Source organism: Arachis duranensis, chromosome 3 (genome assembly GCF_000817695.3).
Source record: "Arachis duranensis cultivar V14167 chromosome 3, aradu.V14167.gnm2.J7QH, whole genome shotgun sequence".
NCBI classification, from domain to species: domain Eukaryota; kingdom Viridiplantae; phylum Streptophyta; class Magnoliopsida; order Fabales; family Fabaceae; genus Arachis; species Arachis duranensis.
Window position 1 is genome coordinate 130,823,202 of NC_029774.3, and position 14,357 is coordinate 130,837,558.

The 14,357-nt window shown below is 32.5% G+C and overlaps 2 protein-coding genes across 5 annotated transcripts; one reads left to right on the plus strand and one right to left on the minus strand.

The window, feature by feature from the left end:
* The first annotated feature begins 1,715 nt into the window (after nt 1-1,715).
* On the plus strand, nt 1,716-4,403 carry LOC107481668 (transcription factor bHLH144). 2 transcript variants are annotated; one of them, XM_016101957.3, is made up of 4 exons: nt 1,716-1,857; nt 2,383-2,527; nt 2,812-3,002; nt 3,106-4,403. In XM_016101957.3, the coding sequence occupies exon 4, from the start codon at nt 3,413-3,415 to the stop codon at nt 4,121-4,123; it is 711 nt and encodes a 236-aa protein (XP_015957443.1). In that variant the 5' UTR covers nt 1,716-1,857; nt 2,383-2,527; nt 2,812-3,002; nt 3,106-3,412; the 3' UTR covers nt 4,124-4,403. The 2 variants fall into 2 exon arrangements, with proteins under 2 accessions (XP_015957443.1, XP_020995081.1); XM_021139422.2 differs by having other exon boundaries at nt 1,745-1,964.
* Nucleotides 4,404-5,293: 890 nt separating this feature from the next.
* LOC107481667 (tobamovirus multiplication protein 1) lies at nt 5,294-11,756 on the minus strand. Of its 3 annotated transcripts, none has more exons than XM_016101955.3 (13): nt 11,268-11,755; nt 10,595-10,645; nt 10,147-10,180; nt 9,859-9,945; nt 9,712-9,763; nt 8,863-9,034; nt 8,628-8,723; nt 7,813-7,882; nt 7,222-7,286; nt 6,895-6,969; nt 6,730-6,805; nt 6,350-6,516; nt 5,294-5,608 (listed from the first exon to the last, which is right to left on the minus strand). In XM_016101955.3, exons 1-13 carry the CDS (start codon nt 11,370-11,372, stop codon nt 5,585-5,587), a joined length of 1,074 nt encoding a protein of 357 aa, XP_015957441.1. In that variant the 5' UTR covers nt 11,373-11,755; the 3' UTR covers nt 5,294-5,584. The 3 variants fall into 3 exon arrangements, with proteins under 3 accessions (XP_015957441.1, XP_052114726.1, XP_052114727.1); XM_052258766.1 differs by having other exon boundaries at nt 7,813-7,873; nt 11,268-11,753; XM_052258767.1 differs by lacking the exon at nt 10,595-10,645 and having other exon boundaries at nt 11,268-11,756.
* Between the last annotated feature and the right edge of the window lie 2,601 nt (nt 11,757-14,357).

Here is a 14,357-nt window from a genome sequence, read left to right on the forward strand (position 1 = left end):
TTTTGATAATAAATCTTAATTATATATTTTTTATAATTAAAATCAACACTTAAATTACTGAACAGTATACGTATATACCCCTCCATTTTAAAGTTTTCCTAAAATATGTTATCAGAGTATGCAAATAAAATATTTCTATAAAAAGTAATCAATGGGCTATGCAATACAATTAAGAGTTTTACCCCAAACAGAGTCACGGATCATGCATCATTGCGATTAATCTGTTCTAGAACCACACGAAAGGGGATTGCTATTTTGATAGTGTTAACTATGGCATCATGGTCATCATTATATTCATCAATGACCCAACCATTATAAATCATATTTATCTATCTATCTATAACTTTACAATGGCAAATTGTTTCTAAATTTTCTTCGTTAATAATTGCTGGGACCCCACATTATATAATGTATATGTCGACTGCACTTATAAAGTTATAATCTTCAAGTGAATCTAAGACACTATCACTGTGCTAATCTAGGGAAGTTTGGCTATATATGTCTTCTTTTTTCATCACTTGATTTCACTATAATGCATGTGGTTGGTGAACAAATAAAAAAAACAAATATTATGTGTAATATTCATAGTTATATATATTATATATAATATGTTAAGTTCAAATAAAATAACTATATAGGACAAATGATATACAATACAATACATGATTCTTTGTTACCAAAAAACACCTTATCCATTAATAGAAGAAAAATGGTTTGTAGCTTTATTGTTGTTGTCCAACCCTTGTTTGCCCAACCTAGTGACATGTTAGGTAGGCATATCATAACTCTTTATTTTATGATTTTGACAAATTATATTATTTTATCAAATGTTCTAACTTTATGTAACTGTTGTAAAAAACAAATAATTTTAATGTAGTAATAGTATAAATAGAGTCATTTAATTAATTTTTGTTCAAAATTATTAAAATATAAATTAATTAGATTATCTCTTATGTGGTGATTTTAGAAAGCAAAACTATTATTGATAAAACAAATTAACTCAAAATCAATTTTCAATCCAACAATGATCCTCTCAAATGAAAAGAAAATTGGATGGTGTGTAGTGTTTAATCTAACTATTCATTACTCTCTCTCTTATTTATTTTTGGTCCCACTTATAGAATCAAAAGTGAGAGATCACACTGAATTCTATCAAGTGTTAAAAAAATTAGAAAGAATCCATTTCCATTACAGTATTGTGAAAGTTATTCAACACCCTCCCCACGTGTTTCAACACGACCCCACGTGTTGGTCAAAATGTTACCACATGTCCAACACACCCCTTGTGTATTGGTCAAGATGTTGCCACCTATCCAACATGCCCCCACGTATTGACTTTCTACCTGTAAAATTCACCTACCTATAATTACACCAAATAATCTCATTTTCAACAAAAACACTAATATTTTTTTATATTAAAAATAATTAGCCTATTTTTGCCCACCCAAACACACCTGAATAAAGTAGCTCTTGGGGTTAGCAATTCAGAACTCAGAAGTCTTAACTTAACTGCAGTTAAGTATTTATTTGAATTTATTATTACTCCATTCTAGTTTATATATTGCATTTGTCAAACCTCACGGGCCCCACACCCTTCTTCACGCGTGCTCTAATCCAACGGTCAGAATTTCACCCGCGATGAACGGAAGTGCATTTCCGAGACCCATTCTGATCCAATCCAACGGCCCAGATTCTCAATGTTTGACTCCTCTCTCTCTCTCTCTCTCTCTCTCATCACTCCCTTCAAAATCAAATCTTGCGAGTGCTCAGTGCTCCCCATCTCCAAACACAGGCCCAAATATTATATTCACGTTCTTCAACTCTCTTTCTGATCCTCCCCTTCTTCAAAAACCCTAAGTAAGCTCTTGTCTCTCGCTGATTTATTTACCCCAAATTGTTGCATTCAAAATGATCAAATTCTCAGAAAGGGAAAGTTTTTTCTGCTTGCTTTGAGCTGGACTGATGTTAGTTTGAAGATCTGTTTCTTAAAATGTGTTCTTTTTTTAATTCAGAAAAAATAACTTGCTTGGCTAGGGATTATTGATTGCTAGGGATTTCTTTGTAAAATTGACTTGGTACTGTTTTATGTTTTATTACAAAGTTCGGAGCCTTGCTGTGTACCTGGCTGCAACAATACAGTTTAGTGCATTTGGAATGCTTTTAAAATAATGGGTTTTGAGCTTTAGATTAGATTATGATTGGTTCTGAGGGGGGTTTCAGCTGCTTTGTTTTTATTGTTTTGTTTAATATGTAGAGTTTATGAATCTTTCTCAATCGGAATGGGATAAATCATGTTCCTTTTTATGGTTCTTGCTTCTTAGTTCTCTGTTGTGCATAGTAGTCTTTTTCATTTACATTGAAGCCATACTTTAACATTTTCAGGTCTGAGGTTTGAGTTTGAATTTTCTGCTAAGCTGGAGTCAAGCTGAATCAAGATGCCGTGGGTTTCTTTGTTTGTGCCTTACAACAGGAAGTGTGTTCGCTTGGTGGTGTTTTTTCGTGTGATTCTGTAATTTATTTAGCTGAGGTTAGCTATTTTGTGCTGCCATTTATTTTATAAATGTTTCCCTTTTAACCCAGGCTATAATTCTATAAATTCTGATGTAAAGAAAATGCATTTATTACCATATGTTTTTTCCTATGATTTTTGCTTGGTTCGCAAAGTGGAAATGTGTAAGCAAGTTTGTAAGTTACTGTATATGAAGCAATATACTGAACAACAATGCTATTGTTTTGCTCTTTTCATGTCATCTTGTATATGGGGCTTTCGCTTTATGTCCGATGTTCTAATATATTTTCCTTATGTTGTAGGTGAAGCTCCATTAGGTGTAGAGAAACTCCTTTTATTAGTACTCTCTTTTCTTTAACTATCAAAACTGTTGGGTTGGTTGAGAATGAACTTTGCGCCATCGATCAAAAGAAACCGAGCTGTGAGGGAAGTTGGGCAGATTACAATGTGTGTTGGTGCTATAGCATACAATCAGTTGATGCTAGTTTTCCAGGTAAATATTCTTCTCCATTTCTGGATTGCAATTTGATTGGAATAAAGGGAGTCTGTTGCGGCTGTATTATTTATTGTTCATACAACACTATTTTCTTTTGCAGGCTGAGTATTTCCGTCAGTTACTTAAACCTGTTACGTAGTCTAGTATTACATACCATTGGTTTGGGGTGGGACTGCATTATATTGGATTCGGTATTTTCATCATTGAAGGCTGAAGAAGATATGAAAGTTTTAATTTGAAGAAAGTTGTTAGATGGGCTCACTTTAGTACCTAGTATTTTTAAGTTTTTGCTTTCCTTTTAGAAACTTCCATCCAGCTTTGGTACAGAATAATTGCCAGTTGCAAAGGTCAAACCAATACCGCTCACTGCCTCACTCACTGCTCAGTGAGAGCGAAAAAGTATCATTATGCAGACTCATGAATATTTTATCCCAGGAAAGATGTCACTTCCTGTGGCAGGTGAATCAGTTGATAATTATACGAACGCCCCACTCACTTCTACCTTTGATGTAGCCTTGCCTCCAGGTATGAGGCAGGTGATGCCCTTTGGAAGAGTTAAATTGCAGCCGTCTGAGGTCTGCCCAAGGAATTTCATTATCTTTGATCAAACAAATCAACAGAGCAGGATGATGTTCCATCCTGCTGTGACATATAAGTTTAATACTCCTGGTTTTGATTTTCAAGCTTCTTGCCCCCAGGATTTTGAAAAGGGTAAAGTCAATCAACTGGAAAGAGATTTGTCATCTCCGTTTGAAGAGGATTCTAATGACATTGCTGCATTGCTGAGCTTGGAAATGGATGATGAACTAGAAGACAGCATGGATGAGGAAGAAGTCAGCACAGCAAGGACTCACGACAACTATGAAAGTACATCAGATACTTGTTCGAGTTACTGCTCAAAACCATCAAAGAAGAGGTTGTCATCGAGTCTAGAGAAGTCTGCTGGGACTAGGGGTGACCAGAAAAAGCAACAGGAGATGAAGAGAATGGTGAATATGCTGAGAAGGATTGTGCCCGGCGGTGGTAACCAAATGGATGCAGTTGCTGTTTTAGATGAAGCTGTTAAGTATCTCAAATCTCTTAAGGTTGAAGTGGAGCAATTTGGAGTTGGACCCTGAACATGAAATTCTGGCAAAATTTAAACTTTCCGCAATATATCGGTTGGCCTTTCCATTCTCGCAACCTTCCTAATTCCCGCTCATTGGAATGGTCTTGCAAAGTAATAAATTTCACTGGCAGTGTGTAAGAAATTACTGTCTGAACTGTACTTAAATTATGTTTGGCAGTGATGTTGGTTTATTTCCGTTTTGAATAGATATTCAGGTTGTCAGACATTTTATTATGCTGTTTAATGTACTGTAAATTTTACTTTATGTGATTGAGCTCTGGTTTCCTTTATACTTGTCCTTTATGCCACTTGTATCTTCTTGTCTTCCACTACTACATTCTTGCATTGGATTTTATTTAACACGCATGCTCAATTTGAAGCATGCTTCTCGAAGTTGACTTTTTGAAGTGTTCTCCAGTGGATTTGGTCGAGATACCAAGAAAGGGAGACCACGTTTTTGTTGACCTTGAACGTAACATCACCTTGACCAAGTTGCCATTGTCTTTATTTTTGTTATATATGTTCTGGCCATCCCTTTATTTTTATTATTCTTGGTGATGGCCTGATGGGTCTTAACTCTCAAGAAACAGAGTCACAGAGCACTGTCATGCATTTATTGATTGTGGGTTACTGTCCCCAAGACCCCCCCAATTTTATGCTGTTAGTGGCGCACCAACGAATACTTTTCTCTCAGTGCTGCTCGCCTTGTAATTTTCATGCAGTTTTAGGTCCCACAGTGATTCACACTCCATCTAGTTGCTTGACCTTTGGGGTTCTAAAATTCTATACCAATGCAAATATTTTATCATCCTTTACTTTGATCTTTTGTCCAGTCATCAGAAAAGAATCCATTGAGATTCCAAACCATTATTGAGAACAAACCAATCAAAATTCACTAGGCTTGATGTAAATATGTGGTTTGTGACTCGAGCTGCATATTATTCTAGAATTTTGCTAAGAAACACTTTAAGAAAACACTTGTTAACGTTATGACAAACAAGAACACGTGTGAACGCGAGCCACATAACTTGTCCTAGCCAGTTACCTGAGTTAGTCGGGTGAAGAAATCACCTTGGCTATTTTAAAGATCTTCTAAGAACAGAGAAATTGATTCAGCGAGAAACCGGGGTGGATGAACATGTTCACTTTGCAAGAGTGTTATTAACATCGGACAAGAGTATTTCCAAAAAGAACCCAAAAACAATGACACATTCATTAGCATTCCAAAATTTGTATAATAGGAAGGAAGGGAATTTTCATATATCAAATTGCTGATATTTACATTTATATTTAGAATGTAAATACAGTGGGAACGTAGATCTCGATGCCCTAGAGCACTTGCACCTGCCTGCTTTGTTTTATCTCATTTGCATCTTCAGGGTTTGACATTCTAGAGAAATTTCAGGAGTGTGCCCAAAAGTCCATCCGAACAAGATATGTATTTGAAAATGTTATGACATCGATCATATATTCATATAGGGCTCGCTCTAGATGCCTGCAAAAATAACACGGCTTATATTACTACACAGTTCTTCATGTAGGACTTAAGTCTGAAACAGAGACCACCTGAAAACAAATAAAACGATAAAAACCCATATAAATTGGAAATAGTTGAATAACCTAAAACAGAGCTAGCTTACGGAGTCAGAACCATAACTGATAGAGGTACTAATGATAAAAACAACAAAAACCATGGATAGGAGTACCAAAAAATAAAATCTATATAGGAAACATCATACTAGCATGTGAACCATACTGGTTCACGTATGGTTCACTAAAAATTGTCCTTATTATTATTCTTGGATAGATGCACCATTTCTTTATTTATGCTTGATCATCACTTAAATACACCTTCCATCCACACTATTCAGAAACAATATGGTTGTGAACATTTAACTTCTAATAGTCAGTTTAGTTTATTCCATTTGAAGAATAAAATAAATAAAATTCTGAGTTATGTTATCACGGGATTGTGCTCCCCATGAACCTTACAAACTAAATCTGACATGATCTCATCCATTGCCTTTCTAATATCAACATATTTGTAATTATAGAAGATTTTTGAATGGATGGGATCATGCAATGTTTAACAGAACTCTCTGTATTGATAAAGGTAAAGACATGGGGTAAAAATAGGGAAGATTGGGAGAGTCCATCATTATATCACAAATTAATGACTGAATAATGCAAGTATAACTTAGTCTGAGCACAAACGGTAAGTTACATGATATAGTACCTGATTCTGCATGCTAGTTGTTGTAGTCCAGCGCTGAGGATTATGAGTAGCAACTGAACTATCAGCAACAAAAGCTAATGTTCTTGATTCTTCCTGTACATTAGAAGCTTCTGCAGGTGGCAATTCTCTCATTACCCACAGTACCACTGCTGATGGTAGTGATGAACCTGGGAGAAGTGAAAGCTTCAGATTTACTGGAGATATGAAATTCATTTCAGAAGGCGATTACCAATTGTAAATTCAACTAAAAGTTGAAGGGAAAACATAGACCATGAAAAATATTTTCACAATTATCACTCTCATGAGAGAATGAAACTGTGAAAGGGCATCAATAGTAGATTCCAGTAAATGAGCCATGAGAACTAATAAAAAGCACATACCAACGAAATAATACAAAACAAGTAGAAGAGAGGCGTAAATATCATTCAAAGGCCACTGGTGCCAGTGATACAGTAACTGCAATAGAAAAAGTTAAGGAATTCATTAACCTGTCAAAAAGAAAAAAGGACATAGAATAACACTTGGAACCATTTATTCATACATACAGGAATATCAGTTAAAAGCTCTACACAGGAACTTGATACGAAGCACAGTACAGATACAATAGTTAAACCTGCAACCTGAGAAACAGAATACATCAATAATCTATTATTTAAATTTAATGCACAAACATGAATGACAGCATAAGTCATTAGATTGAATGCATACAACAGATCAAGAAGTAAATAAAGTGTGCTTCAAGCTATGGGTGCTATTCGCTGGCAGACCCACCACACCATTTTTGGAGCCAAAAGAAGAAGTTAGAATGATAAAAAGATAAAAAAGAAAGGTTACATATTTCTAATACTCCAGCAGAAACAGCAACATAGTACCTTCCACATTTCAGATGAAGGTTGCTCAGCTCTAACTTTTCTCATCTTCAAGTACAATAGGATTCCTGTATATATATTTATTTATAATTTATAAAAGGTAATAAATTAGACTGTGTCTACAAAAGTAGGCATCTCACTAGCTACCAAAACTCATCCCAAATATATAATACACATTTTGAAACTACAAACTCATCCAAAATTTCAGATATTGCTCTTCCATTAGATGTACCTAACAAACTATGGCTTACACATGTTTACTATGTCAATGCCATGTGATCATCCATGTGCAATTCGGCCAGATCTGTAGGAAGTACTGTAGTATTGTACATGGTTTAATCTTATCATCTAGTTACTTCCCAGGATTCCTATTTTACAATTACATAGTGGTAAGAGAGTGTACAGCTTTTTTATTCATAAATCTTTTCAATATTGCATAATGCAGTTACACAAATGCTAAGCAATGAGCCTCATAGATAATCAATGAAATACATTTACACGGGACAAAAAAAGTAGAACATCTACTCAAGTACCAATCAATGCCAAATGTACAAAATTTTAGAATGGAAAAAAGCTTGAATAGAAGAAGCTCACCATAACATGCTAAAGCTGCTCCCAACAAAACCATTGCAATAGCAGAAAGATCCAAGTATACCTGCATGATCTTTATAGTCATTTAAACCATGCTTGAAACATTTTGAAAGACTAAACTATGGGAGCATGCATGATTCATGAAAACTTTCAAATTTAAAGAAGAGAATATCACACATCTGAATAACAGTGACAGCTCAGTGCCCTAAGCTAATTTTACATATGTACCAATAACTAAGCACCACTTGTCCAGCAGCTTCACTAAACCTAATACTACCTCCATCAACTAAACATATAAGGCAGCTAAAATATATTAAAGGAGCATCATAATTTCGTCATCATCCTATCAATAAACAGCACAAATTTTCTCATTCGTTTCAGACAGCAAACTTTGGGGAAAACCTCCATTAGTCCTATCTAAAACCTGCTATATTTTGAAAGGAAAAAGAATCTACAATATGGGTGTACAATCTTCTAACAAGGTTCCACACATCCTCTTGCAAATATGCTAAGAGGTTGGGTGGCTGTGCTTCATCAATAATTTCTTTATTCTCATTACTTGAGCAAAAAGGGTCCTTCAATATCTTTCAAGTTTGGTATCAACTCAAAATAAATAGAAGCTTCATACTAAGCGTAAGCTTAGACTTCCTTTTAAAAATAAATAAAAATAAAAAGAACTCGTTTATATTCGAGGAAAAAGAATAGCAACAATGATTAACATAAAAAAAAGTCAGTTATCACAATGACACTAATATAATCAAAAGCTGGTGCATGGCATGGTAAATAATAAAACAATACTGAAATAACTGTTTACATACTCGAGAAGCCACTTCAGAATCAATGGGATTTTCTCCTAGGCCAATCCAGATTATTACAGCAAATGCCATCATGATGATGAAAAGTAGCAAGGTAACCTGAAGAATAAATTAATGGAAATGATTCAGAAAAGAATAAATAATTAGATAACTGTCAAATGAAACAGGTAATGTGATGCCACAAAATGAATAAAGCATAACTACATGAGAAGAAACTCAAAGAAGAAATTTCACATACCAAAATAACAAGCTTTTGCCGATATCCAATACGAGAAAGACGAACAGGAAAACACTTTCTATGGCTATCTATGTTTGCTAAATTTGCATGTGAAGTTTTTTCTAACAAAGCTTCTTCAATAAAACTTCCTTCATAGTCATCATCATCATCAGGCTGATGGCAAAGGTCGACCCTGCAAAGGGAAACCCAAGTGTAACAACATAAAGTAGTTCATAATTGGCAGAAATGAGAACAAAGTAGGTTAAAAATATATGAAGGATAATCATATAATAGTAATACACGCACAAAAGAGGATATGCAACCTAGCACCACCTTAGAAGCTAAAAACAGTAAAACACCCAAGAGGACTCAATACCCCCACATACACACCCCTCTTTTACCACCATGAATCACAACTCTTCGTGTGCTTTTCTTAAATAGTTAAGGCAGAATAGTAAGTGGTTTGAAGTACCAATTTCAGGACAAATATATATTTGACTCGCAAATTCTCAAAAAAACAAGTTCTTGGCAAATTCTAGAACACCAAACCGAATATTTAATGCCACTCCTAAAAGATGCATGCTTGTTTGTGAATAACGACTAATGAAGCCTGAGAATTGCTCCCATAGAAGAGAACAATATATCAATAGTACAGTTGCAAAGAGGGAAAGCAAAAGAAGAGAAGTAAGTAAAAAGGAACTAATCATTGACAGAGGTTAATAAAAATAAGAGATAACAGTAAAGACCACTTAAGAGAGCCTGTAAATATTTGCTATATATAAAATTACTCTAGCAAACACTGCTAGTGATTCAACATGCATATTCAAGTATAAAAATTCAAACAACACCAAAATAAGCAAGATTACATACCAGAAGGATAAAAGAAGAAGAAATGCTGCAAAAAAAAGTATTTTGGGGAAAGCTGCAAAACAATTTTCAACATTTCAAACTTCAAACATTTTAATCAAGGATATGAACTCGTTGTAGATGTCTAGTCAGTAGAGAATGGGGTCATACCCATAAAGATAAAACCACAAGAGTCTGACCAGCATCTCCATCCATTGCAAGCAGCAAAAAGTGCCAACACCAAGTAAACAAAGTAACCTGAAATTTAATACTGATGGAATCAGGATAAAACAGCTGGGATAAAATATGAAATATTGCTAGCTCACAATTTATTCAGGAAAGCATTATTTTTCAAAATAATGTCCAGAAGTTATCGTGTCTGCATAAAACCAAGGTGCAAGAAAATAGGTTAAGCACGTACTAAATAGATTTGAGCAACAAAATTAAAATACAACTAACCCAGATTAGAGGAGCCAATCAATACATGAAACACCTGCAACCCATCATATTTACATCTCATGAGAAACTAAAATATATATACGGAAGCTGTCATCATATATAGCATCAGCAAGTAATAATTAGTGAACCTGAAAGCATAAATTGGCATCAAAAAAGCACTCTCTGATCTTTACAATAAAAATAAAGGATCACTGATTAATATCCCCAGGCTATAATTAATGTTAAGCAGGAATCCCTTTCACATTTTGGAAACTGGTATATAGTAAGGACATAATTTAAGCACCATTGCTATACCTAATCTGCAGTCTACTAGAGTACTAACCAGTAAATGGTACTCATTCACTTATTACATGTTGAAAACACTCAAATTGGTAGATTCTATAAAAAAACACTGGCCTACAGACTACTGTAGCAATCTCTGACATAATAGCTTGCATAATGCACTTACTTTTTGTCGAGTCCAGCCAAGCTCTTGATTACGCAAGTGAATCCTAAGCAACTGAGATTCCATAGGAATAAAAACAGGCAGTAAGTAAAGGCAAAGAACTACAGTGCAGCACCCTTTTGCATACAAGAGCTTAATGTCTCAACGTTAAAGTACACTAGCCAAATTCTTAAATTGTATGATGATCAAGAGCAATTACAAAAGTAAACTTCTACGTTATTAAAATCTGAATCATGCCCTAAAACCTGCACAATCATACCATGGTAACAGAACTCACTGCTCAATGATAACATCATATATCCTATGCTAATTCTTCTATATTAATTGATGCTAATGAAGCTACCGGATTCATATATAGAAAAGATTTTCTTAGGGCAAGAAAAAAAAAAGTAGGCTACAGTTTAGGGATTGTAAAACAATATAACAGCTAAAATATCAAAATTCAAAATGCAAGTTTCGAAATCTGAATATCTTCTCACAAATTCCCCAAATTTTCAAATTACGCCAATCACCCATCCTCTTTTCATCGTTATTTTTCAATTCCCGCTCCCCACCAAAACAACCCCAAATTGTGCACAACACTAAATAAACCCCTAAAATTTGCAAATGCACGAACCAATTTCATATCCGAAAAGCAATGCCGGCGCAAATTGAAACATGAAAGAAAGAGAAGAACCTGAAACAACGCAACGAAAGCAACGATTCCTTCAACAAGGGCAAGACCGACATTGACACCGAGCAAGAGACGCGGAAAACAGTTGCCGCCTTCGAGCTCCGACATCTTCCCACGTTGTCCCTTGTCGTATTCGCTTTTGGAAGGAATCGGTTAAAAAAGGTATAAACAGAAAACGAGGATGGGGAGGTGGCGCACACGTGCTCCAGTTTCACGCCATTGGGGATTGGATTGAGATCTGTGAATCCGTCACAGATTACTAGCAGCACCACCACAACCACATGACAGAGTCCAGTGTTGGTTCTCGCAGATTTTGTGGAGGGGCATTAATGGTAATTTTAGCTGAAAAAATGTGAAAATCTCGAGAGTTAGTGTGTGTGTGTCAGTGTGTGAGAGAGAGAGAGAGAGAGAGCGCGCAAGCGAGAGAGAGAAGGTTGTGTTTGTGTGGAGAAAAGACGCGTTGCTCTTCTCCTCTTTTTTTTTTTCTTTTTGGTTTGTCACGTTGTCACTTTTTTAGGTTTTTATGAACAAAGAAGATTCCCCTGATCCCCTCTTTGACTTAATCCTTGACTCTCATAATCCTATTATCGCATCTTTCCTTTTTATTTAAAAAAATTAAATTCAATAATAGGATTCTAATATTTTATTCAATTTATTTAAATACATTAATTAATTAAATTATTTATTTAATTTGATTGAGATAAATATTAAATTATTTAAAATTTTATTTAATTATATTAACTATAAGTAATTAACTATATTAATTATTTAATTTGATTGAAATAAATAAATTAATTTTATATTTTTTTTGTCTTATATATTTTGATTATCAATTTTTAAAAGTGTTATAATTAATTATTTATTTGATTTGGTAGAGATAAATATCAAATTATTTGATTTCACAGGAATAAATTAATTAATTTATTTTAATTATATTATTTTTTTGTCTTATGTATTTTGATTAACATTTTTTAAAAATTTTATAGTTAATTATTTATTTTATTTAATTGAGATAAATATAAAATTATTTAATATTTTATTTGATCATATTAATTATAACTAATCAATTATATTAATGATTTGATTTGATTGAAATAAATGAATTGATTTTGTTCTAATTTGTATTAATTTTTATTTTATGTATTTTGATTAATAATTTTTAAAAGTGTTATAATTAATTATTTATTCAATTTATTGAAATAAATATTAAATTATTTAATATTTACTATAACTAATCAATTATATTAATATTTGATTTGACTAGAATAAATGAATTGATATTGTTTTTATTTGTATTAATTTTTTGTCTTATCTATTTTGATTCGTAATTTTTAAAAGTGTTATAATTTTTACATGATATATTTATAAGATATTTTTTACTTATTTAATTTACTTTATTGAGCCAATTAATTATATTAATTATTTAATTTAATAATTCAAATATGTCTTATTTGATTCAATTTATTATCATGTTAATATTTGTGTCATTGTTTACCAAAAGTTTTTTTTATTTTCTTCCTTGAATCTAAATATTTTTATTCATTGTTTATATTTTATTTTTTATTTTAATATCAAATTTAATATTTTTATTAATATTTTTTACAATTCATTATTTAATAGTCATATGTCTACCATCAATTATATTGTCATGAATATTTCTTTAATTTGATAAAAAAACACAATTTCATTCCTTCTTCTTTTATTTTATCTATTTCTATATAACTTATTCACTCTAAAATGCCATATATAATATAAGAGAATCTCATTTTTTTTTTACCCATTGTTCTTCCATTAATAATACTTTTTTTATGATGTATTATTTCTATTCTTTGATTTTTTTATTAAACTATATAATATTATTATTCATTATCACACTCTATCACTTTTATTTTTTATTTTTTTCTAATTATTTAAGTTTTATAATTTTTTATTACAAATTTTATCATTTTTATCACATACAAGTTAATTTACCATATTATATGTTCAGTCTTCTTGATGTTTAAATTTTATTCCTTGTACTTAATTTCATTTCTGATTTAGGGGGTTGAGTGATAAAATAATATTGATGAAGAGTTGAAAACTGTCAGTGTTTTTTTATCTTCTTGGCTTAACTCCCTTTATGTAGGGATCATGAGTAATTATATACAATGGTATTTGTGTATAAAGGGTAAGTATAAATTGTATCCTATCTTCTTTTAGTAAAAATTTTACTTTCTATCTTGTATTAGGAAAAATATTATAAATTATTTTGAACCAATAAATTTATCATCATTGTGGGCAAATGTAGAATTTTAAAAACTTATAATTAGTCAATGGTTACTTCATTTAGTTTAATATGTTAGTTCTTTTAGTCAAATGTTGTCTTGGATTTGTGTTGAATTTGAACACAAATTACAGCTTCATCCCAATATGTAAGAGGTATAGTGGCTATAGAAAGTATAGCCAGACATTTAAATAAGTGTCTATGCTTTCTTTCAGCTAATAATCTATTTTGCTTAGGGGTATTTGAAAAAGAAAATCTGTGATGTATGCCTACTTTGTGCAAAAAATCAGTAAAACATCTTGAGGTATATTCAGTTCCATTATTAGTTTGAAGTTCTTTGATTTTATAGTTTGTTTTCTATATAGGTTTTATACTAAAGAAAAGCATGATATACCTGAGACTTGTTAACTAACAAGAATGTACAAGTACACCTAGTATAAGCATCTATAAAAATAACATAACAACTATAACCTTGATCTGAGATAGATGATTGGTGCAGGTCCCAAAACATCTAAGAAAACAAGCTGTAAAGGTGAAGTAAACTCAGTAATAGAACCAGTAAAAGGAATTCTATGCATTTTGGTTTTTGCACAATTTTCAGAAACTCTGGATGACAATTTTGAATCAGCATTATTGATATCATCCAAAGAAATATTGTATTATTTTAAAATTAATTATATAGTCTTAGTGGCTAACTGACTGAGTGACCCAGCCTCTTATGCCACAAATCAAAGAAAAAACAATGCAAAGAATACAAAAAAGGAGACATATTATCCAATTTGTACTTTGATCATAACTATTGTATTGTGATCCAAAAAGAAAATTTGAAA